General features: G+C 31.3%; 1 protein-coding gene across 2 annotated transcripts in view; it reads right to left on the bottom strand.

The window, feature by feature from the left end:
- Positions 1–738: 738 nt before the first annotated feature.
- LOC127734359 (probable E3 ubiquitin-protein ligase HERC1) overlaps positions 739–27,468 on the bottom strand; it is an 83,017-nt gene continuing 56,287 nt past the window's right edge. For both annotated transcript variants that reach the window (XM_052244196.1, XM_052244195.1), the window contains exons 49-78: positions 27,082–27,256; positions 26,396–26,624; positions 25,332–25,521; positions 24,094–24,418; positions 23,252–23,454; positions 22,090–22,293; positions 21,681–21,805; positions 21,081–21,283; positions 20,349–20,439; positions 19,714–19,881; positions 19,347–19,445; positions 17,776–17,949; positions 16,988–17,123; positions 16,226–16,374; positions 15,654–15,845; positions 15,160–15,298; positions 14,460–14,641; positions 13,895–14,050; positions 13,163–13,388; positions 12,445–12,692; positions 11,841–12,071; positions 11,308–11,477; positions 10,606–10,771; positions 10,087–10,163; positions 6,516–6,687; positions 6,221–6,301; positions 5,759–5,911; positions 4,634–4,767; positions 3,804–3,975; positions 739–2,703 (exon numbers count right to left, since the gene is read on the bottom strand). In XM_052244196.1, the coding sequence (XP_052100156.1) occupies positions 2,512–2,703; positions 3,804–3,975; positions 4,634–4,767; positions 5,759–5,911; positions 6,221–6,301; positions 6,516–6,687; positions 10,087–10,163; positions 10,606–10,771; positions 11,308–11,477; positions 11,841–12,071; positions 12,445–12,692; positions 13,163–13,388; positions 13,895–14,050; positions 14,460–14,641; positions 15,160–15,298; positions 15,654–15,845; positions 16,226–16,374; positions 16,988–17,123; positions 17,776–17,949; positions 19,347–19,445; positions 19,714–19,881; positions 20,349–20,439; positions 21,081–21,283; positions 21,681–21,805; positions 22,090–22,293; positions 23,252–23,454; positions 24,094–24,418; positions 25,332–25,521; positions 26,396–26,624; positions 27,082–27,256 (5,162 nt within the window). In that variant the 3' untranslated portion in view covers positions 739–2,511. The remainder of the gene's footprint in view (positions 2,704–3,803; positions 3,976–4,633; positions 4,768–5,758; positions 5,912–6,220; positions 6,302–6,515; positions 6,688–10,086; positions 10,164–10,605; positions 10,772–11,307; positions 11,478–11,840; positions 12,072–12,444; positions 12,693–13,162; positions 13,389–13,894; positions 14,051–14,459; positions 14,642–15,159; positions 15,299–15,653; positions 15,846–16,225; positions 16,375–16,987; positions 17,124–17,775; positions 17,950–19,346; positions 19,446–19,713; positions 19,882–20,348; positions 20,440–21,080; positions 21,284–21,680; positions 21,806–22,089; positions 22,294–23,251; positions 23,455–24,093; positions 24,419–25,331; positions 25,522–26,395; positions 26,625–27,081; positions 27,257–27,468) is intronic.

Genomic DNA, 27,468 nt, shown 5'->3' on the forward strand with positions numbered 1-27,468 from the left:
AACTAAAATGCATGTATTTGCTAGTCTACTTCATTTGGTCTCTGGTGGAAAGCTGTGTCATTAGCAATCATACCACATCTTATTTTATACCTGTACTGTAAACAAATAATAAATTATTTCAGAGAAATTCTTTAATCCCTAGTCAAAATCAGTGATTTTATATATTCCGTAATCAAGTCAGTGATAATAAAAAAACTCCTGAAATTTCAATGATTTTACAAAATCAATAAAATTGATGGGAAAGATACAAAGCGACATTGAAACTCATTAGTTGAAAAAAAAACTGACAATGACATGGCAAAATTCGAAAACAATCAAAAGACAAACAAAAGTATACAAAACACAATGTAGAAAACCAAAGACTTAGCAACACGAAACCCCACCTCTCAGGTGTAACTTATATTAGTTTGATTAGTTAAGTAGTAAGAAATCTCAGATCTTGTTTTGGTTGATTTACTTTTGACACAGCTTTAACCCTTGTACTCTTACTAATATCATGTTAACAAATATAACAAAATGACGGTTTCTTGTCAATCTTTTCAGATTTCACAGAAGATACAAAAAAGCTGATCTTTTATTTCTTATTTGTACAAGTTGTATAATGAGTTTCCACATGATGTGGATAGTTGGACATATGAATTGTGATGTTTTCCATATATTTATTGGTAGTGGGAGGTATTAAAAGTGTATAATTTGTAATTTTGGGAAAGACAGGAATAAGAATAAACAAAAATCAAATCACATTCATCATTTTACTTGTTATTCCACAACACACTCATACAAATCACAGTTAATCAAGAAATAGCAAAACACAAAAGTTAAATATCAATCTTTCATTTAATAAATACTTATTTATCTATATATGAGAGTATCAAATCAAATTTTAAATATCAACAGTGTTCAACTTTCCACAATTACATTGACCTGCAATGCTTATTGTTATTGGAAAGCTTCAATATAAACGCTTAAGGATATAAATATTTTCTAAAGTTTTGTAAACTGCTACATTCTCTTCTATCTTTCACGTAATGTCAAGTTGGTAAATTAAACTATCCCACGTGTAGTTGAATAAAACATTGTATCTATCTCACATGACATAACATGTGGTTTATATAACATTTCATAACTTTTTACACTGTGAAATCATTGCAAGCATGGTGTTCATGTCCACATCATTTGGCAACTTTTAAATCTTCTCAAAACCAAGCTGTGAATGATTTCAGCATACAGCTGAAAATTTGACATCAACACCCTATTCCTCATAGAGAAATGAAAAAAAAATAACAGGAAGCCACCACCATTGATAATATTCTTGACTTTCGATGGTTATAAACATTTGGTGGGATTTATTCAGTTTTAAGAGTACTAAAGTTATGCCTTAACAGCTTAAATAGTGTAACAAAAAATTATTGTACAATTAAAATAAAAAAAAGAAAAACCTAATTCAATTACATCGATAATAATAAAGAAAGGCAAAAACACCTTACGATACCTAGTCAAATATTGCTGAAAGTTAAATACATAATTACTACATGTTTTATCATACATGAATTAATTTAAAAGAACTTACATTTGAATTGTTTAACATCTTTCCTTTTCTACTGAAACAACCTCATTAATCCTACCCCCCCCCCCCCCCCCCAAAAAAAAAAATCTTTATGTACCATTCCATTCCAATGTAAAAATGTGTCTTGTACTGAAATAAAAAACATTTCAAAACAAACTGTCACTCAAAAAAAATAACATGCATAACAATAAATTACAAGTACTCTCATCACAATTAACTGGAAATTAAAATTAAATTACAAACATAATAAAATTATAAAATTACAAATCTAACAAATCAAGTCCAAAATAAATTTGGTCAAATAAGTGTAATATTGAAATGTATATAAAGTTAGTCTGCCTTTGATAATCCATTTTCTATGGCTTTATTGGGGAAATGTGGTCCATCAAAAATGAAAATATCATTTTATCAAATATGGTTAAAAAATCTAATATTATTCAGAAATGTTTAAAAATTGCATTTTACATTTATTAAATTAAGTGATTAAACATACCTAATTGATTTTGTATTGCAGTTGGAAGATGCATTGAGTATTCTTGTTATAGATATATATGAACACATGAACAAATAATCATCCAAAACAAAAAATGAAAGTTTTTAATCCCCCAAAAAATCAAAATTTAAAATTAATGACATAATGTAAATATTTATTGTGAAACATCATACATCATAAGTGTTTCAATTTTTTTAAATGACAGACAATATTTTATTTCAGTGTCACCTGAAAGTTATAAACACAATTGTAATGTAACAGTGTGTAATACAAACAAATGTCTGAACAAAGACCAAAATAACATTCAATGACTTGAAATGAAGGAAATCAAGTTTACATTTGATCAATTTACAGCAAACAAGATATAATCAGTGTTTTGGACATCAAAATCACAATAACATGAGTACTCAGAATAAAATAACAAATAAGACTTCTTAAGTAGCACACATTGTCATATAATAACTTCTTCATCTGAGAGATGATCATTGTCAGCATTCCTAGCCAACATATAATTGTCCATATCTATAGACCGACAGTTAATGATGGCATATCTAAGTTTCTCTGCTAACATCTCTTTACTGGAATATATAGGTAACTTAAGCTGAAAGAAACATGTCTGGGCTGTTGGTAAACCTTCTGGTCCCTGCAACACAAAAAAAATTTAGGTAATGGTGGATTCATCATCAATCATAAGAACTAATTTTCATGGATTGTGGTTAGAGGTTAATCACAAATTTCAATCTTCAACAAAATTAAATATTCTGTAGACTTGATGAAAAAATTGCTCAAACCAATAAATCAAGTACCAGTATCATATCAAATTTCAATTTCTCCTCAATCCACCAAAAAAATATGAATCCAATGTATTCAATATATAAGAACAATAATTCAAGTTCTTTGAAACTAAGTTAATTTGTTTTTGGGAATCGCTTTTCTTTTTGAACTCATAAATTTGTATATGAGCATCCGAGATAAGATTGTAAAGCCTACCCTTTTCCTGACTTGGAGACTCAACTCTGAATAAAGATTTGTTCTTAAATTAATATGATTTCCCTTGTTTGTTTATCTTTAATTTCCTGTTTTTCATAATTTTTTTAACATCATTTGACTAAAATAATCTTTTTAAACAAGTGAAACTGCGAGCTACTGCTCACTGATGATACCCCTGCCGCAACTGGACCCCTGCCGCAACTGGATAATTTTAATAGTGTAAAAATATATAAGTGTTCGGTAAACAGGAAGTTGTTGAGTGATGAATCTGAAAATGCATCACACGGTATAGCTGACTTATATAAACCCTGAAACCAAATTTCAGAAATCCTTATGATGTAGTTCCTGAGAAAGATGCGACGAAAAATATTCATCGGACGGATGGATGGACGGACAGACAGAAATAAAACTATACCCCCACTTTTTTAAAGCGGGGGTATAATTAACAGCAGACTACACTGAAATGATATGTAAAATGGTTTAGCCATGAAGGATTATGAATAAAAGAAATGTGGAGCGTACATCAATAATACAGTTAACTGACACAATAAACAAAATATCAAAATACAGCCTTTAATAATAATGTGTATATACACTATATAGACCTCTAAATGCCCATAGTCTAGAATTTAAAGTTGTGAAAAACGTACTTAATTCTGAATACTTTCATCATTCCTTACACTACCTTTATTTGTAAAATGGACTGTACATGCAAACAAATTCGGTATCAAGAAATATATTTATAAGACTTACCCTATCTGACATCATAATTTGAAACCTTTGTGAAATGTCTGCAGGATTGGCAGGAAGTCTGGTTCTACCAGACACAAATCTAAGGAACTGAATTCTCTCATCATTGGAGAAAGATTCTAAAACTTCCCAGAACCAAGTGATAACATCTAACTTCTCATCTATACCTCTGTATCTAAAGGAAGAAAAAACAGAACAGTTCACTTTCAATACTTATCTGTTGTTTGTATCAGTCCGTATCAAGAGTCTTAGTAAGGATAGAATGCTATTTAATACAGTTTTTGTATTTGAAGTTTGTGGATGGGAATATAGGCTACCATTGTAGAAAGAGGACTAAGTTTGTTTAGGGGTAGATTTGATTTCATTCTTCAAGTCACATTAGATCAGCTCAATGATAAATGTTTCACTATTTCAAAGTAAATTGCATTTTTTCCCACTTTATTGCATCCATTCTGCGCATTGTATCCGTATCACATAGACATTTGGATGTGTATTTGTACATTTTGCAAAACCAAAGGAAATACCCTCAGTAAGGTAGCCAAAAGAGCTTGAATGCATCCAGAGAGCCTAATATTTTAATATCAAAGGAAATGAATTTTCTCAGTGTACACTAAATATCCTCTTTATATTTAAAACTTCAAATAATTTATAATATAAGTAACAAACACTCTTATGGCATGGGGAATATTTATGTCCTTATAAAATCTTCCTGGTTAGAATAGTTGAACATTATTAAATATTAAATGATTTGTCATTCAATCATCTATCTTCACCTGTTAAAGTTTACATCATTTATAGGAACTTGCATAATTATATGAGCATAATTCATTTACCTAGTGACTTTTCTTAGTACATCCACACTCATTTCCTCCATACCACAGACCAGCTGTTCCAGATTTTTGGGTGTCAACAATGTAAGTAGAGGTACAGGTATTATCCAGGACATACCTTCCCTCACAGCTGCTGCCTGTAACATGATAAATCAATAGAAGTTACATTTCTATTGCTCCTATAGATGAACTGTAAATTCAGAAATTATTGCATGCATTTATTATTGCGATTTTTGAAGAATGAACAAAAATAAAAAAATTACTGCAATACTCAAGTAATCGCATTATTCGCATTAATAACCAGTGAATCTGTGAGCTACTGCTCACTAATGATACCCCCGCCCCGTTAAAAGTATAACATAAACAGGAAGTTGTTGAGTGATGAATATGAAAACGCAAAAAATATTCATGTGACGGACGGACGGACTGACAGATGGATGGACGGACTGACGGATGGACGGACAGACAGAGGTAAAACAGTATACCCCCACTTTTTCAAAGCAGGGGTATAAAAATCTCGCAATAATTTCTGAATTTCCAGTACTTTCTCAACTTTATTTTGTTTGAAGGATATTTACAACTAGTCTACCTAAGAGATACACGTACCAGATTAAATGAAATAAGCTAATTCCAAAAATAAAGGAATTTACTATGAAAATATTTATGGTGACCATCAAAACAAATCTTTATAAGGTAATAAGCTATGTTGGTTCATTAGCTCATGTCAATGTGCTGATAAAAACTTCATAAAACAGGTAATCACTTCAATATATCATGTTCTTACAGATAGAAGGAAATAAATAATACCTTTATGTATCTTCATTTCACTGCTTAGATATATAAAACAAGAATACGTGTCCATATGACACCACACCTTGATCTATTGTCTTTTTTTCAGTCAACTGTGAAATATGGGTCAAATACAATTTGGCAACAATTTTAAAAGTTCCATTTACAATAAACATGTCTACTAAGTGTTAAGTTAATGGAACCAAAACTATATAAGGTAAACTACCATAACCAACAACTGTACACCTGATAGGGAAGCACTGACAGACAGACTGACGGACGGACCTCAAAACATCATGCCCCTTTATCAAAGGCTTGACATGATAATTAATATTGTACCTGCTGATTCATTTCACGAAGTCTATAATTAAAAACAGACTCTACATATTCCTTCCTGTTGTTGAATGTGAGTTGTATAGTCCTGCCACCAGGTATCACTGGGACTAGCTGTCCTGTAACACTCTGTCCTTCAAACGAATCTAGTGGGATAAACTGAAAAATAAATATTACTTTAAAAAAATAGTTAAATCAAAAGTTTATTATATATGGTCTGATATTTTCTGCTGTCTTTAAATTAATCAAATTTTCTACATATCCTTAAATTTATATTAGAAATGTATTTAGGATTTGCACACATTTGCCTTGAAGGGTATATTTCCTTTTGGAAATGTTTAAACTGAAATAATGCCATTATAGTTTTGGTGTCCATTGTATCATAAAAGATTTGCTAAAAAATTTAAATTAAAAAAACTTTGTAAATCAAATCTTGTATATATCAATATTAATATTTATATCGTTTACCTCATGGAAGTTTGTTTCATTGACTCCACTTTCATGTATATCAATAATCCCCTTTAAACTCTGAATATAGATGTGGTCGACCTAAAATTAAAATAAACATATGGTATAATTCTGTGGCCATCCTTTCTTTATGATCTATTTATAAAGGTAGCCATCTATGAATACATTAAAAATTAATTAAAGAACAGAGTTCCAATGTCCCCTGCATTGCATTCTATATCTTTCTTAACATTTTAAATCACAGAGTTTAAAACTTATACACAGCTTGTTATCTGACCCTATAATTCATAGGTACCTCTTCTAAATCTTCAATTCTTAGAGGTATTCCCACTAAAAGTTTCCAAACACTTGGTGCTAAATGTAGATCTAATGGTTTCTTAGTTCTAACTGCAACACCAAACAAGATGCCCATAAATCTAAACATAGCTAGATCTTCCTCTGAATTCAGTGATGGATTTAAAAGGAACCTATAAATAAAAAAATTATTAACATTATTGTAAAAAAATGTCAACATTAATAACAATTCTTTTTCCACCTAAAAAAATTGAAAACCTTTAGAGCTTGATCTCTATGTGAAAGACCATGACAACTTTGTCTGAAACGGACTACTACTGCTGCCTGCATTCAAAATTACTAATAGAATACCGGGTAACTAATAGAAGAATTCAAATATAGAAAAATATTCAATGAGTGACTGAACAACACATTTATTCTGGAATGCATGTTGCGCATGAGTGAATTATCAGTGTTGTTCGGTCACGAGTTGAATATTTTTAGATATTTGTTTTTCTTTGATTAGATTTTCTTTTTTATTACATTGACAATGGCCTTTTTAATGGAAACAAAGTAGAAAATGCAAGGAATTATATAAATACCTTTTCAAGGCATTCACAATTTGCTTTGATGCAACATCATCGACAATGTAATAATTTTAAATATTCATTATCAGATCATAGATCACAATCAATAAAAAAAAGAAGAATTTGCAATGTTTTCAAACAATCGACTTACAGGCAATAGAGGGTCCGTTAACATGTTAACAACACATAGATTTTGGCAAAAACAGTTAACAACAAATATAAAATGCTGATAACAGTTAACACCAACTTTAACTAAATAACAGATAACAGTGGTGTAAAAACTTCAATAACGCTTAACAACCATATTGAAAAATCAAACAATGTTAAGGTATTTCATTGTTCTATCCGAATTTGAGGAATTTTCAAAACAAAACGGCAGGTGTCTTGCAAAAAGCAGGAAATGCTCACTCTCTGAAAGCACATGAGTTCACTTGAGTTTTGATCAGGTTCAAGTTGTGTTCATGTGTTGTAAGTACTTTTAGTGCATTGTGTATACCGTTTGTCCTATATATATGCTGTCTGAAATGTTCCAAAATTAGAATTTATAAATGAAGGACTTGGGCAACTTAGTAGTGCTACTCACTTCATAGCAATTAAAAAATTAAATATAATAGAGACCAACCAGAAAATCAATAATATTATCTTTGAAATGCATAGGAAAGGGGTCATGGATGATATCACATTTAAATATCTTTCTGCTAAGAGAAATCTTAAACCAGGAAGGTTGTATCTTCTGCCTAAATTTCATAAACTGGATCCTGAGCTAATAGAAAGGGTTCAACAGAATGCTACGCTGTATAAAAATGTCAGAATTTAAGGGAGGCCTATTGTTTCATTATCTGGTACAGTTTTAAAGAGAATAGGGAAGTATTTGGATAAATTCATGCTTCCAGCAGTAGTACAACAAGAAACACATTTAAGGGACTCTTTAGGATTTAAAAATATTATTGAGAAATTGCAGGTAAAACCTGACGCCTGCTTAGTCAGTTTTGACATAAAAGAAATGTACAACAATATGTCCCATGCAGAAATGATTGACTCAGTCAAACATGCTTGGCTTACAATAATTAAATGTAAACATGCAATACCATTTCCTCCCCTGCGATACATATTGGAACTTCTAAAGATAGTTCTTGAAAATAATGAATTTATGTTCAATAATAATTTTACAAAACTTCAACTGGAGTTCCAATGGGAAATAGTTTATCATCTGAAATTACCGATCTGAGAGTTTATGAAGTTTTAAATAGTATTTTTTGGACTTTCCAACATAAACAGAGGTTTTGGACGATGGCTTTTTTATTTACAATGAAGGTACAGATGATGAAATAGCACAATTTTATGAACATGCTAACAGACATCATGCACTACTAAAATTTATATACGAGAAATCAAAAACTAAAATGAAGTTTTTTGATGTCTTGGTATTCAAAGGCCCAAGATTTAGAGAAACAGGAATCTTAGACCTCACAACATTCCGGAAAAAAACTGAAAATTATCAGTACTTAGAGAGGTCCTCATGCCATTCATTCTCTACTTTCTGAGGCATAATTAAAGGAGAAATGCTTTGCTTTAAGAGATGTACGAACAATCCAGTAGATTTTGCAAACACAATATGCGTTATTTTCTGAACGCCTTATTAAAAGGTGATATAAAGAAAATGAAATTAAAACTGTTATCAAAAGGTGACTGCAAAACAAAGAAATGACACATCAATGGTTAAATCCAAATCTGTATAACAGTCGCCTCCCTATGTATTCTCCACAGTGTTTTCAAGACAGAAAATACACTTAGAGAACAATATTTTAAAAGAAAATTAAAAGATGACGGAGAGGCAAAAATTTTATTTGATAAAAGACCTCTTTTCGCTTTCCGTAGGCACAAAAATTTGAAAGACACAGTAACATCTGCAACTCTTGGTAATTAATATGTTGCAAATTATGAAAATATATTCTATACTATGTTTGTTAAATTGATAAACATGGACAGAAAAGAAAGAGTATAGAAAAGTATTAGTCAAACAGATCACGAGGTGTGGAGCCCCTTATAAAAATTACAGTATTTTTAAGATTAAGTGTCACCATGCAATGGCTTGGGCTCCTGATGATGGACATGGCCATGGACCATTAGTTTATTCTAATTGGTCTGAATACATGTTCGAAACACCTTGTGATCTATGGAGTTGGGGTGCTGGGATAGGATTTGACAATGATTTATTGCAAAACACAGGGATAAATTAAATAGGGGACGGAAATAAACTTAAAGATCTTTAAGGACAGTTACATATATGCTGTTTATGTTTATGTTACTCCTTTGAGGGAGCACTGTAAAGAAATAGATTAACAGCAAATTTAATGTGATTAGTGTGAATCTTGAAATTCTTGTAAATAACAGTTAACAGAGATAAATTATGTCATAAACAGTGAACACTTCAAGTGTCAAGTAACAGATAACATGAATCACATTTTCATATAAAACAGTTAACAACATTGCCAATTTTAACAAAACAGATAACAGACAGTGAGTTGAAAACAGTTAACAGTTTATATATATTTCAACTAACAGTTAACAACACCTTGAAATAGCCCAAAACAGGTTAACAGAAAAAGATATCCCCCCCCCCCCCCCCCCTCATATTTGTTTTTCCTTTTTTGTTTTGTCAACATTACTGTAATATTAACTGTAGACACAGAAAAGCTAATAATTTCTATTTTAAAGTATGCTATTAAAAACCATTATATACAACAAAAATCGACATTGGTTAATATATTTCATTAAATTAATAAAAACTTCATGTGGTCAACTATTCCTTCTTTTTTCAATATACAATGAATTTCGACATTATGGGGACATTTTCACAATGTTCCTCCTAAAAACACCCCTAAAAATGTTAATTCTCTATTTCAGGAGTTTCATCTAGCTATATGATTACATTTCAATATTGTTTTAAAGAAATAATTGACGTTGGATCTAATGACAATGTCTTTAAAAGAAGTATACAATTACCTATCTCTGTTATTGCCAGACTCATTCAAACAATTTGGTGTTGGAATCAGATAGGGTACCACTCCAGTCTCTAATTCCTGCAAAAACATTCCGACGTTATAAATATATGAAATGACACTTTAGCATGTGAATGTACAGTCAAACACAGATTTATTTTGGTTAAGTAAGTGTGTCCATCTATAGTTTATAACTTTATTTGCATAGACTGATAAGATATTACAAATCTTCACTGTTTTTAAGAACTTAATTTTGCTTATTTTCAGAATAATTTAAAAGACTATTCCAATTTTTGAATGATCTTAAGATAATATAATGATCAAAATATAAACTTTTGATTTGCTACACAGATGTTAATCACTAAATAAAGACAGACATTGCTCAATCTTTAGTTTTCTGTGAAAGTTGTTATTTCTTCATCATTTTTCTTTTGGTCATGTTGTTGCCCGTCTTTCATCCACTTATCTATTTTTAATCCCCCTTGTTATCTTTTACCCCCTTTTGAAATAAATCCAATGTTACCTGACACATTTCTGTGATTGTATCATCAAACACGCCCCCAGCATCATCTGCTCCTTCACCTATTAACTTAACCTTCCAAGCTCTAGCTGGTAACCGTAAGTCTTCCTGTCTTAACTTCACAACCTGTTGTCCTATCTGTGTGTAAACTGGTTTACATTTCTTCCCTCTATTAAAGAATATATATCTTTTTAAGTGATAAATTTTACAAATATATCTAGGTGCAAATAGAAATAATCAATAATCAAAAAGTAAGAAAAAAAAAGAAATACCAGAAAAGTTCTTGCTTTTAAATGACTAATTTTGGTGAAATATACAAATTATGATGTCACTATGATTTCATAATTGGCAGTGTGCATATCACATCATTATATTTATTTTGAAATACTATATAAATAACACATAGCTGACAGAGTGATAGAGCAGATTGTTACCCCTCCTACTCCTTGGTCTGCACGAGAGGGTGACATTCAAAAAATTGTCTCCTGCTGAGCCATGGGATAAAGTAAATTATCTCCCTCGTATCAGCCAATCAAAATCTGGCACTATAACGTGAAGTATAATAAAATTAAATAATTATTAGAATGTAAGAATTTTTAAGCCTCTTAGATTTTTAGAACAAAACAAAGGCTTTAATCACACCTACTCCTTTGATCTTAACATTGTTAACAACATTATAAATATAAATTTGACAGATAGTTTTACCTTGTAGAGAGCCTTCTGACTGTTATCTGTGGACCATAGTTCTTGCCCTGAACCATAGTTTTACCTATAGCTCTAACCATTGGTAATGTATACACTCTTGGAGATAACAACATTCTTAGTCTACCATCAATTATACCCTCCATTCCAGCATCATATCTGTTTAGTTCATTCTAAAAGAAAATATAGGTGTAAAGTAATTAAAGTTTGGAAGTAAACAGAATTTAACATCATATGCAAAGCTTATAATTCAGTTCCAAATCTTATAAAATACCTTACTTGTCAAAACACTGAACACAATTCAATTTAATGTTAAAATCTTAAAATGGAAAACGGAAATTCAGTTTTGTGATATCTCTTCCTAAATGCATACACTTGTACAGCCATGAAAATCAACATGCATTGCTACCGATAAATTTACCAAAATGTGTTTAAGCTATCTCTCCATGTTTTACATATAAACAATATCGCAGTAACAGAGTTCAAAGGGCAAGTAATCTCCATGTATTATTGATAGTTTTAAGCAATTCACTAACTGATAGAGTAGTAAGAGGTAGCAATCTCCATGATGTATAAATCAGATCTGAGAAGTGATGAAGCAGTTTCAGTCTGCCTTGAACCTCCTCTAAGTTGATCCCCTTCAGACTACCAAACTGAGTAGGAACACTATCTGGTAACCCTAACTGTAATGAGACTGGTACCCCAGGTACTCTAGGTAAAGCAGGTACAGCTGTCCAGGCACCACTATGTGTCCTACCTGCAGATATCTAAAAGAAGGACAGATTATTTACTTTAAATATATTGGAAAGAAATATAATGGTTTAAAGCACATGAGATAAAAAATATAAAATACAATAACTGAAATATCTTGAGGATTGAACTTTTATCTTGACAGTTACTGGAAGATCTAGAACAATAATCTAAAGAGCTCAAACTTACAACACAGATTTAGACAACCTGGCACTGAATATAGCAATACAATTTAGAAAAATATTACCATCTTAAATTCCTATAATATAATTAATTAAATCTTAAACTTTTACACTAATTTCACATATCTTCTAACTAGCAGTCTGAACTTTGAAGCAATATAACAATGGCATTTACAATGTGTACATGTTGTTATAGATAAAAAAATACCTGTTTGATATTTTTGCCAGTTAAACAAGGTACCAGTTGAGGTTCTCTGACAGGTGAATTAGTGTGACCTAGTCCCAATTGGCCTTCATTATTGTTACCCCAGGCCCATACATCTCCACCACTGGTTAGCGCTAAGGTGTGATCTGACCCGCAAACCACATCTTCAATATAATATCCTGCCAATGATGGTACTTCCTGAGGTCTTGTACAACTTCTTGCTCGTATATCTGGTTGGCCAATCAAGCGATCTGTAAATCAATAATAAAAAAGCACATTCATTTTACCCTCAACTTTAAAAAAATATTCATAGATAAACAAATGAATTAGACAAGTAAAAAAATTATTATGGTTGTCTCCTTTAAGCTGCAGTTCCTTAAAACATTTGAAAAACAGAAAAATAATTATTTTTATGACATTGCTGGTTTTTTAAATAGTCTGTTGAACTACACTGTGACTTTGATTGAACTTGAAGATATTGGGAGAGTTAGTAGATATAAGAAAAAAATACAAATGTATTTCTATCAATTATTTCAAATTACAAGTGATGTATCCACAAGGATCTTAATTTGAAAAAAAAATTAACAGTTGGAAGGTAACATTCGCAATCCATCAATTATACTTTCAAATCTTATAAACTGTGTTCAAATAAAAAATTAAATTCAAGTCTCCTCTAAATAATATTTTTTTTGATATTTAGAAAACACAAAAAACATATTACCTTGTCCCCATGTAAACACTCTTCCATCTTTAGTCAAGGCAACAGAAAACTGAGCACCACAAGCTACTTTTTTGATAAACTGTCCCTGTAAAGCCTCTATCTTTGTTGGTACCAGTTTACCAGACGTATTACCCAATCCAAGTTTACCATAATCTCCATCCCCAAAGGACCAAACTGTAGCACCATCAGTAGACACACAAAGGGTATGGTTCAAACCACAAGCAACCTAATATAAAAATAGAAAAAATGTTAATTTTTATTTTTCAAAAACAGAAATATAACTTCCTTGCTAGCAGCGAATTCAAACCATCTTTCCAAATCAAAATCTGTATAACTTTGAAAAGATAGACTTTATGCTTGGAAACCTACGAGCCACTGTCAAAAGGATAAACCTCAATAAAAATTCCGTTAATAAATGGTTTTCCTCAGTTTTCCATTATATAGATGTAAGTATCTTATGTACATAATCATCATACTGTTATTCAACTTATTAATTTGTTTCGCTCTTTCTGTTCACCTTCCCAACAATTTACTTTTCAATTTTTTTCTCACTTTCTTGATATATTCAAAAATTGAGAAGATCCAAAGTTGACACATTCACTACAATTTATATATGAGAATCAGTTAGTATAAACTATTGCTTCTTATCCAGAATAAAAACATTCTGTTTGTTTCAATCAGCTGACTACTTTATAATGATACTATACAATAACAATCCTAATATAAACTTACATAACCAACTGGGTGACCATCAAGTCCCATAACTCTTTCTGGTATTTTCTTGTTAGATGTTGACCCATGTCCCAGTCTGCCATAGTCACCATTACCAAAAGTAAACAGTTTACCATCGGATGTTACAACAGAACTGTGTTTAAATCCACAGGAAAGCTGCAAAGGAATCAAGGGATATATTTCCAAAGACTACTTCCATTTTTGCATATATTTAACATATGTTGGTGAATATGGGTTATTCTAATTAGATTTTTATAAACATGTTTCTCAAAATCTAATTCTATAATTCGTATCTAAATTATCTGTTATCTAAAAAAAATTTACACCACATCTACATACTAGTAACGAAAAGTATTTAATTTCTCTTGTTATAGCATAAACAATAAATTTATCAACTACCATTTCTTGCCAGTTGAATTCAAAGTTACTCTGGCTGGACTCAGCTACATTTGATTAAAAGTGACCTTAATCTTTTCATCTGCACTATAGATTGTGAAACCTAACAATTGTTATAAAAGACAACTCTTGACAAACTTTAAATTGAACTAGAAAAGTTTATTATTACTTGAACTATTTCTTCCCCTTGTAGAGCCTCAATCTGTCTAGGTCTCCTCTGTCTATCACTATTACCATGACCTAGTTTACCATAATCACCATCTCCCCAGCTGAATACTTCTCCACTTTCTGTCAGAGCCAAACTGTGACCATCTGATCCCACTGAGGAACACAAATTTGTCACCACAAAACCTGAAATAATTTAAAAGACCTACATTAATGATCCTCATTAAAAATCTTATCACTGTACACACCTATCTTGCAAAAAGTAAAATAACAAAAATATCGAACTCCAAGGAAAATTCAAAACGGAAAGTCCCTTATCAAAATGCAAAACCAAAAGTTCAAACATATCAGATGAATGGAAAACAACTGTCATATTCCTGACTTGGTACAGGAATTTCCTTATGTAGAAAATGGTGGATTAAACCTGGTTTTATAGCTAGCTAAACCTCTCACTTGTATGACAGTCATATAGTCATATATAGTAAAACTATCTTCACTGCTTTTTTCCTGAATTTTGTAACATTGTTATATATTCATAAGAGAGAATCAAATTTGACATCTGTGAGACTAAGTAAAATCTACACTTGGAACAACACCTGGAGTATACCATCGTTAATATTCTGGTCAAATGATAAAAGCAGTCCCCTGCTGTCCCCTTCTTCCACAATTGCATATCTCCACCACTTAATGTAAATAAAACTTACCTTGTATGGATGATATAACTGTTAATGTGTGGTGGTCATCTGAGTTACCCTGTCCTAGTCTACCATAACTTCCTTCTCCACAAGCTAACACTGTCCCACTACTTTGTACTACAAAGGTACAGTTCTGTCCACATATAATCTGGAAAATGAAACAAAGTTGATTTTTTAAACACATCTATTTTCATCAAAACAGATGAGGGTGTAAAAATCCTAGGTAAAAGAATGCAAAATCAAATGTGAATATAACCCTAATATTGTGCAGAATCTAAGAATCTAAGACTTTGTTATGACTTGGGTTTTTATTTAAAGCATCCTTAAAGACTTAAATCTGCTTAAGATGAATACATATTATTTTGTTTTTCAAAAATTTGACACATTTCACTGTGCTGACCTCTTTTGTATGTACAAATTATTTCTTTAGAGGTCAAAACATATCTATTGCTATTCATAAGTAAAGTAAGGAATTTTTTCCATTTTTCTTTCTAAATATTTACCTGCTGAGCACAAGAAAATGTTGGTACTTTTGTAGGTACAAAGGAAGCTCTTCCTCCTTCACATATCTGACCATGTCTACCATTACCCCACAGATAGGCCTCACACTTCCCTCCAAGCTGCCAATCTTCTGGTCTCTGCATAGCCCAAACCATTATCTGAGTATCCATATTCAAATCCCATTTCACGTTGTCCTATTTAATATAAAAAATTATTGTCAAATATTTCCAAATCTACACTTATAACATAAAAACATCATCAATACTGAATGATTTGAAACAAAGAAATCATTCTTGGAATAACTGCATCCTAAAGGAAATGTCTCAATTTACAAAATCTTTTATCTAATGAAAAAGGTGATCAATTAAAAAACTTTTAAATATTTTTCAACACTGTTATTTAATGTCATGATTTTAAGGATGTTCAAGATCTGTCACATCATAATCTAGATCTGATGATTTTATTTTAAACAACATTTTCAGTTACTTTTATAAATTTAAGCTATTTCATAAAATTCGTAATAAAGGACAGTATTGAAGTGTAGCAAGTAAAATTTAATCAATTAAACATTTACCAGAATTTCAGGTCTTCTTTCTGTCATTTCTCTGTTTAACAACTTAAAGGATTCTGGGAATTGTGTTCTCTTTGTTAATGCTTCTGTAGATTTTAGAGCAGTTGAAAAAGACAGTAACCATTGCCACTCTGGAACAAGTCTTTCTATATCTACAAATAAAACATTATTCCATCAATTACTCCCCTCAATAAATTGTATATGCAGAATATAAGAGTTTTTCCTTGGAAAATTAAAAAAACTTCTATGGACAAAAGCTTACAAAGGAATTTGGCTCTTTACAATAAAATTAGTGTAAAAGTTCCCGGTCTTTCTCACTTACAAGAAACCTTGATAATCAAACAGTATTTCTGACTACTCTCCCTTCCCTTTTAAATACCATAGCAACAAATATTTAAAGGGGAATGTTAGTAATCTGTTGTCAAGCTAAATTTTGTTATAAGTGCATATCCTTTATGCTATTGTTTTCCAGTGATATTTAAAACTTTACGCCCTTCTCACAGGTCAACCTCATTCTATATATAATAAAATTATACTTTGTTTACTTGTTCTTGTCAAAACTATGTATAATATACTTACCATTGGAACCTATGTAATCCAAATCAACATCAAAATAAACTTCTTAATGGCAAAAAAAAATTATAATTTTTCGAACACAATTTTTTTGCTCTCCACATGGGAAATATGCTCAATAAAAATCATTTTTACTTTGATACACACGAGAAATGTTCATGTCAAAACACTGGATACCAAAAATTGACTTACTGTTCACATTCTGGCAATGGTGAGGGGGAACAGGACTGTAACATAAAGCTTTTTCTAAATTTAGTCCAACTGCTAATACTGCTAGATGCTGTAAGAATGGACTATGAACTAACTGCTGTCCAGATACAACAATTGCCTGAAAATAAGAGCATGTTTATTCTAGATGTAACATTGCAGGGATCCATCTAAGGAAAATTAATCAGAAGACAAATTAAGAATCATTTAACTTAACTGAAGAATATGATTTCATTATTAATCACGATTTGAGAAGTATTTTTTTAAATACATTATATGAGTCAAAAATATTGACAATGGTTTATTCAGTTTCTTTGGTAAACAGACCTAAAACACAGACACACTGTCAGACACTTACAATTATAACATTAACTAACATATTTTGTCACCCCTCCCCATCCCACCCTTATGCTATGTGAAAAACAGAGAACTTTTGATTGTTTAGGAACATCAGGTTCCAAAATATGTTAAAATATCTTGAAAACTTGCCTTTTTGTTTAAATGGATATTATTCCAAATTTGGTGCATTTTGACAATATTCCTTCCAATTATACAACACTTACACTATTAAAAGTATTGGTTTTATACTATATTTGCTTTTTCTAACAAAGTTTTGGATTAAATGGGTGTTGATTGATTGTTGGTTGCTTAACATCCAGTGGTAAATATTTCATGCATGTTCAGGGCGATAAACGGGTGTTGTGGTATTATCAAATTAGCAATTACCCATTTCCTTTAAATTCATAAATACAAAAATTAACAATATTTATTACCTTTTCATGCAAATACTGGTCTTGCAGAATATTTGGAAGACATTGGAGCAGACCTTGAAGACATGGTGCTTGACTCAATCCCACAATGCCTTGCTGTTTAAGTGACTTCCTAGCAATAGCCTGTGCTTTGTATTTTAAGTATGTCTCCGGTAAATAATGTAACAGAACAACATCCTTCAAGTAAATATCAGCACAGACATTATCACTGTTACATTATTATTGGTAGTTATCCGAAAATTACTTTTTTATTTATACACATTTAAGAGTATTCTCATAATTCATTCTTAAATTGTTCCTATGTTATATATAAAGTCTTACTGTACATTCAGAAATTATTGTGTGCATTTATTATTGAGATTTTTGAAGAATGGACAAAATTAAAATGCTAGATTAACTTTTGTGATTTCAGGAAAATCTACATACAGATATATGTATCAGATTTCAGAACGCTGGCTCTAATAGCGATACTCACTCAGTCACATTTTTTTTAATTAATAAAAACATAGCAAGAATTTCTGAATTAACAGTATTTCATTGATTTACCTGATGGCAATTAAAATGTCTATGTACAATTTCATGACATCACATCTATGAATTGATAATTGGTTGAACTAGTTCTGTAACTCTTGAACGGTAAAAGTGACGCCCCCATAATTCAAATTTGATCTGTGTTTTGTGGTAATAAGCATTGTGTATAAGTTTCATATCATTTGCTTGAGACAAATTAAGGTTAGAGAACGGAAACAAAAATTCAGCAATTTTTCCATTTGAAAGGGGCCATAACTCTAAAACGGTAAAAGTGACGCCACCAAAATTCAAACTTGATCTGTGTTTTGTGGTAATTAGCATTGTGTATAAGTTTCATATCATTTGGTTGAGGCAAACTAAAGTTAGAGAACGGAAACAAAAATTCAGCAATTTTTCCATTTGCAAAGGGCATAACTCTAGAACAGTTAAAGTGACGCCACCAAAAATTCAAACTTGATCTGTGTTGTGTAGTAATAAGCATTGTGTATAAGTTTCATATCATTTGGTTGAGGCAAACTAAAGTTAGAGAACGGAAACAAAAAATCAGCAATTTTTCCATTTGAAAGGGGCCATAACTCTATAACGGTAAAAGTGACGCCACCAAAATTCAAACTTGATCTGTGTTTTGTGGTAATAAGTATTGTGTATAAGTTTCATATCATTTGGTTGAGGCAAACTAAAGTTAGAGAACGGGAACGAAAAATTCAGCAATTTTTCCATTTGTGAAGGAGCATAACTCTAGGACGGTAAATGTGACGCCCCCAAAATTCAAACTTGATCTGTGTTTTGTGGTAATAAGCATTGTGTATAAGATTCATAACATTTGGTTGAGGCAAACTAAGTTAGAGAACGGAAACCAATTTTGGGACTCACGAACTTACAGATGTACAGATGAACAAGGGTAAAACTTAATGCCCCCTCCGCTACGGCGGGGGCATAAAAAAATGTAGTGCTCTTACCTATTTGTCTTTTCTAACTTTTAAATGAGTATCATTTCAAGTTTCCTGAAAAAAATGTCTTTGTGTAAAAACATCATATATTACCTTTACTCTATTAAAACAAGCAGCTAATCCAAAATCAGCATACCAGCTAAGATCATTAACGCTGCCATTCTCTATATGGGTTTGCAATAAACAGCCATCCTGTCAAAAAAGTAAATAAATTAAAATGAAATACTACTGTTAATGTATCAAATTTTCGTTTTAAACTATTTTTTATTCACAGCATTTTTTGCTTAGATTAAGAAACAGTTTTAATAAAATTTCAATTCTATAGTTTTTTATGAAGCTTAGTTATAGTTTTCTATGAAGTTTAACAGTAAATGGGATATTTTGTTTCACTAGCAATTATACCATACTTATTTAGAAGAAATCAATTTCCATGGATATAAGAAACATTACTACAACTTACAGGAAGAGACCAAATATTTAACCATCCTCTAGTGCATCCTGATGATAACATCATACCATTAGGACTGAAGGATAGAGCTGTTATTCCTGTAATGTGTCCATACAGTGATACTACAGGTGACAGAGTTATCTCCTCATGACCATCGTATTCTCCATTTTCTGTTTGTTCCTGTCAATACATAAATCATATATAAAGCAGATTATAAAACTAAATGCACATAATTTCTTGACTACTGGTATTAATGTTAACTTGTAACTAGCCACTAGATTAATTCTTATAAATAAAAAAAAAGTCTCTAAAAAAATCAAGTTTCCTTTATTAATTATTTAGCCATTGCAATAAATTTTTTTTTTAAAGAAACCCATAGCACAGCTGACATTGTGATTATTTAAACCATTTTTTAAATGATACAACACGGTATCTATAGAGTTTGGATTTCCTCTGCGAACCTTGAAATAAGTAATTAAAAGTGTATTTTGGTCAACTGACTTTGCAACTAAATTTCAGTGTCAATCTATGTCAACCATAATACAATAGTTTTTCATATCACTATAATTTTCAATATGATATCAGAAATTCTTTTAAAGGACATCTAGTTTAATTAAATCCAACATTTATGTTAGTTAAGTATTTACCTGTCTTCTTCCTCTGAATGGGGAAAGGTTGATGTCACTATTCATTATCTGTTTGACTGCCCAGATATTCACACAACCAATATCACTTCCACTGTAATATATCAATATTTTTTAAACATTATATTTGTGGATATTGATTGAAAGAAAATATCTGCAGCTTCTTCATATTACTGATCAACACTGATTTTCGAACTTGTTCCACACGTCACTTGTATAAACCTTAGATATAAATTTCATAATAATCCTACAAGAAATGTACTCTTTCAGAGTGCTTAGGATGCAAACTTTCAAATGATTTATATTACCAAGTAGCATAACCCTTTAAAAAAAGTTATTTGGCACAGAATTTCAAAATTGTATTGCCATTGCTGATTTAAAGCTTTAAAATAAACTTCATAAAAATATGACAAGGATTGAACACATGAAAGTGCTTACAAGACTGGATGGACGGACATCTGGTATTTCCATGTCCATTCCCCCTATGCATGGGGACAAAAAATATAGTAAATTATCAATTTTTGTGGGTTCCTAATTCTTAGTTCCTTCAAAGTACAATTTAACACAAAAAATTAATCCTGGAATTAATACTTTAAATTACAATGTGAAATACGAATCTGTTAAATTATATGTAACAAAAAGTAAGAAGTTCACATTTGTAGAAAAATTATTTTGATTCCTCTTTTAGTTCATCATAATTATACTTTATCCTCCCAATATTCAATCTGACATTACCTTGCTAACATGAGCTGTTTACTATCTCCCTTGCCAAGCATATTACACCATTCCAATGTTCCTGCAGGAGTAGTATGGGGAAGTACATACAACAATATTAACCCCTCCCTTTGTGGAAACCATAGTTTGATATTCAGGTCACCATCAGCACATGTTGCAAGAATGTGACCAGTGGGATCCCACTTCAGACTGGATATGGAACTCTATAATAGCAATATCAAAACGTAACTTTTAACACATGCAAGATAAAGAAAAACTGTATACAAAATTATTTTTATGTCCTTTCTAGTTGACTTCGAGGCAATTTTTTTCATTTTTTTTCTAATTTTCTTTATGAATTTATATAAGACCTGAGTGTTACATATTCACAATGATCTATATTCAAATTTTTTCTCATGAAAATTAGTTGGTTTACAGTACCACTGCAATATTTTTACTTAATCATATTAACTAGAATCAATACTTGTATTTTAATCAATTATATCCTATAATTTTGAATCTTATCAAGTTTACTATTCTAAAAGTGGAAGTTCATTCAGTACTGCAGTAAATACATGATGAACTTTGGACTCATATACATATGACCTATGCTCTACTGACCTGATGAGCCTCTGTTGTCACAGGCTGCTCTATATCTAGCTTACTGCAAAGGGAGACTACTCCATCACTGTAGGCAACAGCAAAATTTTTATCCTCATCAAACCAGGCTAGTTTTGTGACTGACACTATAATATTTAATAAAATAAATAATAAAAATAAATGGCTTAAGGCAGTAATTCAAGTTAACATAAATTACAATTTACAGTTTATTCTTGATTTTAAATAATTTCCTGTTCAGTTTAAAGTTATAACAAAAATAAAATTACTTCGTATTTGAAATTCATTTCATTTTATTTCTTTACCAAAGATTATCTACTTTCTCTTACAAAATGCATTTTTTACATTCCTGATAATTCTGTACCTACATAATACTTGATATAAAAGAATTTTAAAAATGTTAATATCCTACCATTTCTTCTATAGCACTGTTCTAATTCTTGTCTTCTAAAGCTACTGGTATCCAGAATATCTATATAAGCTAAGGAGCCGTCTAGACGCCCAACTAATAAACTGTCTGTGGTTAAACCAAGACAGCCTCCAATGACACCTTTATGTTGAGGCCATGCCAGGGCAGTCACCCAGTGTGGTTGTACATCTAAATATCCTCGTCCACCTTAAAAAAAAAATTAGAGATAAATACAAAATAAACAAGAAAGTGTCCATAGTACACGGATGCCCCACTCGCACTATCATTTTCTATGTTCAGTGGACCGTGAAATTGGGATCAAAACTCTAATTTGGCATTTAAATTAAAAAGATCATATCATAGGGAACATATGTACTAAGTTTCAAGTTGATTGGACTTCAACTTCATCAAAAACTACCTTGACCAAAAACTTTAACCTGAAGCGGGATAGAAAAACGGACGGCATACCTACGAACGGACGAATGAACAGACGAACGAATGGACGCACAGACCGAAAAACATAATGCCCCTAGGTGGGGCATAAAAATTTTCAAAGTAGAATATTCATTTTCATTTCAAAATATACTGTAAAATGATTTATCTAGATCCTTAATATTTTTAAAGTATGACAATCATGCAGATGTATACATTTGGAACTCCCTTAAGTGACCTGACCTGCTATTCTGTTTAGACCTGTTTCATCTTGATACTCCCTACATTTGATATTTTTGACTCTCCAAACTTTTGGTTTCAAGCAAACTAGATCAGGTTATTCCAGAAACAATTACTCATGCTCACAAAAATTGATATCATACACATCACAGAACTACATAACATACAATTTTTGCTGAGTGAACTGTCCCACTGAATAAAAACAATAGCTATTGTTCTCTGTGGAGTTCATTCAATGGGAATTATAAATTTCTCCTTGAAAATAAAAACAGTAATTCATTTGGCTATATAGAAAATAAACTCCTTGTGAAGAAAATTAAAATTTAAATAGCCATGGGGAAAGGTTTTTATTTCCTTTGCAATAATAAAATATAAAATAAGAGGTTTAAAATGAGATTTGGTGTTAAAAGATTTTTTTAAAGTTTCATGGAAATCTAGTTACTGGAATGAAACTATTAAAGAACAATACAATCAAGAGATACAAAATAATTACCTCCAGTAGTCCAGATATTGACTAAACTATCCATAGACCCAGCTAGTAACTTTCCAGTACTGCTCCAGCCGACATTATCTAGTAAATGACCATCTAAATCTTCCCCAGATATATCCTCCCCTCTGTTGAATATGCAGGTGTGTTGTAAAAACTGATGGATTCTGTTTGGCAAGTTCCAAAATCTTACAGTTCCATCATATCCACTGGAAATATAAAATTACATACCATATTCAAAATCAAAATAAAGACATAAAACATGTACACATTTTTACATTTATATGGTACATAATAAAATATTTTCCTAGCAAACTCTCAATAGTTGTATACAAGTCTATTACATGTACTTCCTTCTTTTAACTGATTGCTCAATATCATATGATAAATTTTTCATAAAGTTTAAACAATTTTGCATTCTTATACGACTATCCAAACTCAGGAGCTGGTTGAACAATGGTTGTCGTTTTTTCATGTCTGTCATATTTGTTTTTTCGTAAATTGTTTTGTTATAAATTAGGCCGATACTTTTCTCGTTTAAATTGTGTCACATTTTTCATGTCAGGTTGACAATACAGTATGGGTTTTCTCATTGTAGAGGGCCGTACGGTGGCCTATAATTAATAACTACCACTTCATTTTATCTCTGGGGGATAGTTGTCTCATTGGCAATCAAACCATATCTACTTATTTCTAAACTATGTCTCAATACTATGGGTGTGAGTGTTTAACTCTATCTATACCATAAGAATTTAAAAAGAAAGGTGAAAAAAAAACAATACTATTATTTCCTGATAATGTAAAGATTCTGGATACAATCAACTTTATGTACACATTGAAATTACTACCTTGTAGCTAACAGATTCTTCTTGTTACTCCATTTACAAATAGCCAGTCTGTTTTGGTGAGCTTCCAATTTTGACACCTGACAATGTGGGAGGTCTCCACCAAGATCAGCCTGATTCTCCAGTCCCTGGGGGATGATCACCTGTGTAGATAGGGATTGTAGGAGATGTTTGGCAGCCCATTGTTTATGATGAGCTAATAATTTTGTTGATAATATACATGCTGATAAAGCATTAATAAGCTGAAGAGGTGATACATCATCTGATGTTGGGAAGTTAGATGTTGGACTAGGTGGTAGTGACCCTGCTTCTGGTGAAGGAGGGGCATCTGTAACAAAATAGATATTTTTTTCAAAATAAGTATACACTACATTTTATAGTAAACTGATAGAGCAAAACTATGAAGTTTTATGACAATTTTATGACATATATTATGTTAAAGTATATATATCAAAAGTGTTATTAATTGGAATTCTCAAGAAAAAAGCAAACACTTTAAACTGTGATAAAAAGCTATTAAATCAATGTATGGGTGTTTATCTCTGAAATAACCCCTTAATAACCCAATATATTGATTTCACTATGCTCCTGTCTGCAAAAATGTTTTAAATTTAAAATTTAGATTTCAAATCTGTGTATAACTGATAAATCAGTAAATCAGGAAGGTGATTGAGTGCTCACAAACATGTTAAACCCTAACACATTCTTCATATGCCTGTTCCAAGCAAGAGATCTGTTATCCATTTGTTGTGGTTGGTTGCTGTCTGCCATAATAGTTTGTCGTGCATTGTAGTATAAATCAGGCCATTGGTTTTCTATTTTGAATTGTTGTCCAGAATTTTATCATTTAAGCATTTAATAGCTTACTATACAGTATGAGTTTTGCTAATTGTTAACAGCCTAACTGTGACCTGTAATGTTTACATCTATGTCCTTATTTTTATTATACTTGGGTACTGGATTATTTGAAAAATTAACAAGAGATCTTAACAAAAAAATCTCAACAATAGCCTAGAAAATTCTCTTTATTCAATTATACTACTTGATTCATGTTATCAATGCAAAGGAAAGCCTACAGGAAAATAAACAAATAAGCTGTACTGCTTTCATTTTTTCTCCTTTTTTCCTTTCTCTTTGCGTAAATACAAACACTGCAAATGAAAAATTTTAATGTCTCTCATTCCATGCTGTTCCTATTCATATGCAAAACACTACAACTTTAAATGTCTTCATGAGCATACCTCTTAATAATCTTGCTCCAGAAAGGGACCTGACCATTTTTGATGTCCATCCTTTCTGTGTAAGAAGTGAAACCAATGCCTGAGTTACAGCAAATGTTGAAGATTCTGTGACTTTTGTCAATACTTTGGACTTCTTCCTCACAATCATATCACTCTTAGAAGAGACACCCATGGCTGCACCAAGTAATTCCTATGAACATACAATATAGTTTGAAAACATTACAATGTTTACGAGATATTCTGACTGCACAGATGATCAAAATAAATATTTAAACTTTTTCCATTTGTACATCCAAACCTTATACATGTACTTTCACATATGAAAAACAATCTTTTAAATTTGATTTGTATCTCTTTAATTTATAGTAAATGTATATTTTTCCCACATGTTTTCCCCCTAATTTTATGATCAACATCTGAATATGTTGTTCTAAGGTCATCATTGATCAAACTTCAATTATGCCATACAATTTAGAAACAACATATTTTTGGCAGATGAAGAGATAAGAATGTCAAAATCTACCATGATTGCAAATATCATTAGATATAGGTGTGTTGGTACAACATGAATGCCATCACCGCCTGCCAAATACAATTTTCAAACAGTTTTCTAAGACTATAAAGTCTTTTTAGATAAGAAGGTAATTCCAAATCAAAATACATACATGATCTGTAACTCTTATATATATATGTGTAAACCCTAAAGCAGCCTAAAACTACAGAATCTTTGTTTATAACTGTTGAAAATTAAGAGACAGAGAGACCTGGGTAACACTATATGCACAGCCACTAAGTGTTGGAGGCATAGCAATAAATCCAACAACATCATCTTAGGTGAAACAGCACTTTTCGTAACAATTAAAGACTTTTCTTCAAATATTTAAGACATACAAAATTGTTATCTTTATCTATCATGTAAAATGCAGTTTTTGTAGGCGTGCAGACATAAAATACAGCAATTTATATAGGTAAATAATCAGGATGATTCATGACTGTTGTGAACAGATGACGGTTGGATCATGTCTGACTGTTTGTTTCTAATAAATCACAGCAAAATGTCATACCTGTGTGCAAAGCTGAATCAACTGCTTCAATGCTGAAGTATTTTCCTGTACTAATGCTCCAATGCTAGTAGTCAAGTGTGACAAACTCTCATTAGCATCTCTTGGGGAGGACAGGTTTGATGTATACATTATTTTTCCTGTGGCACACAAACACATCATCTGTACAATCAACATAACATCAGATAGACCAATGTTCTCTAGGGCAGCTGGCAAACTACAGGAAGGACCACTAGAATGGAAAAAAATACACTTGAACAATCAACATAAAACCAGACAGACCCAATGTTCTCCAGGGCAGCTGGTAATCTACAGGAAGGACCACAAGAATGTAAAACATAACAATTTTACAATCAACATAGCATCAGGCAGACCAATATTGTTGTTGTTTTGATATCAAGCAACCAGAAACATTATTTATAAAACATGGCTTATTCTATACTCATTTTCACTTTTGTCAGTTTCTTTTATAACTATATTATCCTCCAAGAAATAGGAACACCAGTTGGCAAGATTTCCAATATTGGTGTGGAAAAAAAACATAAATAGAAACCATAAAGAGCTTTCTTAAATTGAATATTGCATTACATCAAATTCTAGTGCCTTAAAAAAATGTTCCACACATAATTATGTTATAGCTATATCCTATGGAGTAGTGACTTTATTTCACTGCAAACATATATTCTTACCTGCCTGCCAATACAGACAGTACTTTAACAACCATACTCCTGGCTAGCATAACCATCATAGATGATGTTACCCTTTTCAGGGCTATCTGTCTGTCTACAGAGTTCTTTATATTGGCTGCCTGCTCTGCTAACGGTTTCTGTCTAATGTCAAGTCTACTTGGTTTCTTGGGAGTAGCTAATTAATACAATATTACTGTATAAATTCTTATGAATATAAAGCTATGGATATGCGATAAAATTCTTATGTATATATATGGAAACACCTTTATGTTTGCAGAGTTTTATAAAAACATTACCAAAATAATGTTTCATTTACTTTATTGAAAGAAAAGAAGAAATGTATCAATCACAAATGAAAACTGATCCCATTGCCCAATACCCTAATAC

The sequence above is a fragment of the Mytilus californianus genome, unplaced genomic scaffold (genome assembly GCF_021869535.1).
Source record: "Mytilus californianus isolate M0D057914Y unplaced genomic scaffold, xbMytCali1.0.p SCAF_3, whole genome shotgun sequence".
In the NCBI taxonomy this organism is placed as follows: Eukaryota; Metazoa; Mollusca; class Bivalvia; order Mytilida; family Mytilidae; genus Mytilus; species Mytilus californianus.